Raw genomic sequence first — 4,704 nt, 5'->3', positions numbered from 1 at the left:
CCAAATTAAAGGAAAATCCACCGAGAGAGAGAGAGAGAGAGAGAGAGAGAGAGAAGAAACCAGCTCTTTTCTTCAGCTCTGGAGAGGATCTCGATCAAAGGTATGAGGAACCTAGGGTTTCATTCTCCTTCATCGTTTTAAAAATCCCCCCCCCCTCTTTCGTCCCTTTGAATTTGCGCTTGCTACCCTCACAGATTTTTTTGTAATTTGTTAACATCTGCTAGTCGTGATATTTAGTTAAAATAGCGTTGTAATATATTCTCTAAATTGTTTATGGGGTTTTTTTTGGGCGCAAATCCCCTAACAGTTCACTTTAGTTTTTGTGAAATTTATCTAATATTTTCACTTGAAAATATAATTAAAATCTAGTGGTTGTGTGGAAAAAAAGTTGAGGATTTTATTTATTTATATATATATATTTGATTTTCGTAGTGAAGTGTTCTTTTAAAAAAAAATCTATTTGATGTACTAAACTGCAGTTTTGAAATGAAGAGAGCAGCCCCGTGGGAAGAAGCCTTAACTATATCTTCTTCTTCTGATTCTTCTGATTCAGACTCTGATGGCGATCCGCTGTCTGTTAAGAAAGGAGGTTCTCGATCATTATCCAAGGGTATCATGTCTGAAGGTGCGTCCTTTTGTTACTGAATCTCTCCCCTTTTTATTCTATATTTCGTTAGTGGGTTGAAATATTCACACATGTCCTGGTCATTTACGAGAACAAAACGTAAAGACAAGCTGTCCCGGTCATAGCAGATCTAGAAGAGCCAAATACTTGCTCTTCTTACAAGTTAGAAATCAGAACAAGATGCAATTCTAAAAGATTTGCAAGTGATACCATTCTGATGTTTTACAGCAGTTCCGCAGTCTGTTTCTCACCTTGGGTATCATGCTATATTATACCCGCGATGTCTGGAGACTAACGGATCTGCGGTTCGCTTGTAATGTGCAATGGCGCATACAAGATGCTTGGAGGACATGGTCCTCCGCGTGCAAGGTTTATAGCCTTCGACCAGCTTGAAGATAATTAAGTTCACACTAGACGGTGAAATCCGAATATTTTTCGTTGCAACAGATCTTACTTTGATGGGAGATGGCCTGGGTAATGATGATGATGATGATATCAAACTGTAGAACTCGTGCCTGCCCTCTAGCATCTTAAAGTCTAGTTCGCTATAGCATAGCTCTGAAGTTATGATGAGGATTATGATTTTATTGTAACATGCCCCCGCAAGTTGAGCTTACTTTTCATGAGTAGGAACTTGGACTCACACGATTCTATCTTTCTAAATGCTCTTTAAATACATAGTCAAACGGATTTGAACCTGGATTACTCTGATACCATTTTCTGTCGATATCGTTGTTCAAGACCTTGCTTTTGCACCAAAACTTCGAAGTTATGGTGAGGATTATAATTTTATGTTCTACCATGCCCCCTGTAGGTTGAGGGCCGAAAATTGGACTCACATAGCGGTATCTACTTTTTTCTTGAAAATCATGATTCAATTAGTGGCTACTGGGATTTGAACATGAGTTGCTCTCGTACCATTTTAAAGACCCTGTCACTACACCAAAGTTTTAAAGTTAAGGTGAGAGTTGAGGGTTATAATTTTATGTTCTAACAATAAACTCCCACTACATTAAACTCCAACTTTGTGACGACGAGGTTGAGTGTTATTATAATTTTATATTCTAACACTGGAGACATCCGTGTATGCACATAAAGAATTCAACTTTTAGAACATCCTGTGGAGAAGTTCATATGTACTAACCAGACATAGAAGTCACTCAGGCTTTTCTAAGCTGCAGCATAAATAGAGAGTGTCTTTTCTGTTTCCGAACAGTCAAAGTTGACTCTGTAATTGACCAAGTATTGAAGCCCAAGTTTGTTTGACATACTAGTTTTATCCAGTTACATTGGTCAGTTAAGTTTCTATGTTTTAGCATCCAATATGTTTGTGGACACCGAACATAACCTCCTAGGTTCTACAACTCAGCAAAGTTTCTTGCCTTACATTTTCCATCAATTTCATTCCTCTCTCCTCATCAAAACCTCTTCTGACGTCGAAAAGGTGCTCCAAATACTGCAGGTGCACTGATCAGAAGGGCAAAGATGTACCAAGAATACATGAAGCAAATTCCTGTTCCTAACCACCGTGCCTCCCTTATCCCCTTCACATCATGGCAGGGATTGGCTGCATCGTTGAAGCTCTTATATCACCAACCACTTCATTATCTCACAAATACCCTCCTCATCCAATGGGACCGAGCTCGGGTAGGGAGTGAAACCGAGCATCAGCCATTAGACTCTATTATTCATCCGGTTAAGGCTGAGGCCACGATTTGGGTCACAGAAGAAGTCCATAGACTCACCTCTTCACATCATCACTTAGCCAAATTATGGGCTTCGGACCCCATGTATGATGCCTACATAGATTCCATCATTCCATCTTCATGACATCCCTCAGTTTGATTCGATTCACTTATTGGTGTTGTTCATTGTTGATGTTGTGGAGGATATGAAAGTTTAAATGATCCTTTTTCCTCACTTTTTTTTATCCCATATTGGGAGTTGCAAAGTTTTACAGTCCTCACTTGTACCGTGATCTCAGTCTCAGTAGTATATCCTAAAGAAAAGTGGTACTCTAACTTCAAGCTAGCAGTGTTAATCGAGAAGCAAGTGTTGCATCATTTTCCATTATTTGCTGAAATTCTACTTGAAATTCATTGTTTGGGTATCTGCAATTTTCTTGTGGTAAATGTATTTTAAATACGAATTTAGTGTTAGATTGAAAAACAATTGATGCAAAACCTCCCAAGATTTGGAAGTGTAAAGCTTTTTTATTAGCTGGCATTGCTTTTTATGTTTTAATTTCTTTTTAAGAATTTGCAACATTTGTCGGGACCTAATGTAATGGAGCATTTACTGCACTTTTTACTTCAAATTGTAATTTCACTTACCTTTTTAAATAACAATGTTTCTAAAAAAACATTGGAAATATAAATCTGGCTACCATATTTGCTTCTGTAACTCGATTTCCTCTTTATTAACAGCCACAAGCATTTGGAGAAAGTGAAATAGATTAAAATGTTTATGTGGTGTCAGTCGCTTCTCAATTACTTCCCAATGCCAAGAAGGAGAAATCTTGAAAGTGCAGCCACTTTCTACTATTTGTCCCGCTCATAGTTGCATGAAACTTGATTTGTTTTGATTCATGGGACGGGAACAGGAGTGTGGCACGCGACTTACGTGGAATCGGGGATGAGGGAAGTGGGCTTATGCCATATAGGGTTATGATATGCTTTAGGTTCGCTTTCTAATATAGGAATCTCGGGTTCTGTGAGAGTCAAATTCAATTCAAGAAGTATGTTAGTTGATATCAGTAATAGCAATAGAACCTTGAAAATCATGTTATTAAAGAATACGCTTACTTTATTTTCTCAATTTCTCACTCTTTCTTTTTTGTTTATTTTTCTAAAAATTATTGTTTTCAAAATTTTGACTAGTTTTAGCTTTAAATCGGGTTTGCTGGAAGTTTGCAAACTGGGTCGCGTTCCATCACCATCCTGGTTCGCTAAGGTTCCCTGCTTTTGGACGATATAACCTAGTCGTGGTTCACTATAGTGTCCCACGTCCCAGACAACTACGGTCCTGCTTCATATCTACTTTTCTAATATTGATGATACCATAAATGATGTATCATCAAGTTGGGTATATGATAGCGATGTACATGATTGCAGTTCTATTATTTATACAGCATGCATGTCTCTCTTCCAATGCTGCTAAACTCTACTGCTTACATGTAATAAGAATATGTCCTGATATGGTTCTGGCTCTACGAACAGAATCAAATCCCAGGAAAAAGAAAATTGGAGGCATGGATTTCGAAGATTTAAGCAGGCATGGCTATCATGGAGGACCCTCAATTCTGAAAGTACCCCCACCAAGAGTTGAAGAGAAAGATCAAGACTGGTCGTGGTCCACCGGTGAGCGACGCAGCAAAGAAGAAGAAGCAAAGGAGTCCTATGAAGAGAGAGAAAGAACTCGAGCTATAAGCCAAGGCGAGAAGATTCTCAACCTGCAAACTATTAACTCTCCCTTTGAGAAGAAAGAGAAGAGCAAGTCGTTTTCGCAGAAGGAGAAGAGGAAGAGGGATATCGGGCAAGCGAGCAGGGGGAAGAACTATGTGGAGGAGGAGAAGAGGCTTTTGAGGGATAGTGGGTTGTATTCTGGTTTTGATGTGTAGTTTATGTGATGAATGTTAGGACGTACATAGGAAATGGTAATGTTTGTGAGCATGGCTACAGTGGCCTAATGTTGTTTTAATGAAATTTAATCAGGTTGGTAGATTGATATATTTGAGTAAGTAGTATAGAAGAGATTTTTCCTGAAAGATATAGGTCAAATAGCAATTAGGATGTTGCAAGAATATAAGTGATTTCAATTAGAAACCTAGCGGTTGCGAAGTACCCATCAGTATACTTCTATTTTTGTTTCTTCTAAAAGCCTTATGAGATCGGTGAATTAAGTGAAGACTTGCCGGAGTGACACAAGGTTATCAAATATGATGAAGTTGTATTCATGTTGTGTGGAAAGAGGAAAAAGGCATTCATTTTCACTTCATCACTTTGGTACCCCTAATGTATTTTTAACGCTTTAGTACCTTAAATTTTCTTACCTATTTTACTTTGATACCATCTGTTGGA

The 4,704-nt window shown here is 38.2% G+C and overlaps 1 protein-coding gene across 3 annotated transcripts; it reads left to right on the top strand.

Moving 5' to 3' along the window:
- On the top strand, nucleotides 1-4,364 carry LOC109835433. Of its 3 annotated transcripts, none has more exons than XM_020403410.1 (4): nucleotides 4-100; nucleotides 554-625; nucleotides 2,088-2,272; nucleotides 3,844-4,364. In XM_020403410.1, exons 3-4 carry the CDS (start codon nucleotides 2,179-2,181, stop codon nucleotides 4,242-4,244), a joined length of 495 nt encoding a protein of 164 aa, XP_020258999.1. In that variant the 5' UTR covers nucleotides 4-100; nucleotides 554-625; nucleotides 2,088-2,178; the 3' UTR covers nucleotides 4,245-4,364. The 3 variants fall into 3 exon arrangements, with proteins under 3 accessions (XP_020258998.1, XP_020258999.1, XP_020259000.1); XM_020403411.1 differs by having other exon boundaries at nucleotides 8-100; nucleotides 493-625; XM_020403409.1 differs by lacking the exon at nucleotides 2,088-2,272 and having other exon boundaries at nucleotides 1-100; nucleotides 480-625.

The sequence above is a fragment of the Asparagus officinalis genome, chromosome 3, assembly GCF_001876935.1.
Source record: "Asparagus officinalis chromosome 3, Aspof.V1, whole genome shotgun sequence".
Lineage (NCBI taxonomy): Eukaryota > Viridiplantae > Streptophyta > Magnoliopsida > Asparagales > Asparagaceae > Asparagus > Asparagus officinalis.
Note: the sequence above shows the minus strand (reverse complement) of the source record. Positions and strands in the feature narration are given on the sequence as shown.

Coding starts and splice junctions, on each gene's coding strand:
- LOC109835433 (XM_020403409.1), top strand. CDS start 487: ATGAAGAGAGCAGCCCCGTGGGAAGAAGCCTTAACTATATCTTCTTCT. Junction 626..3,843: donor CAAGGGTATCATGTCTGAAG/GTGCGTCCTTTT, acceptor CTCTACGAACAG/AATCAAATCCCAGGAAAAAG.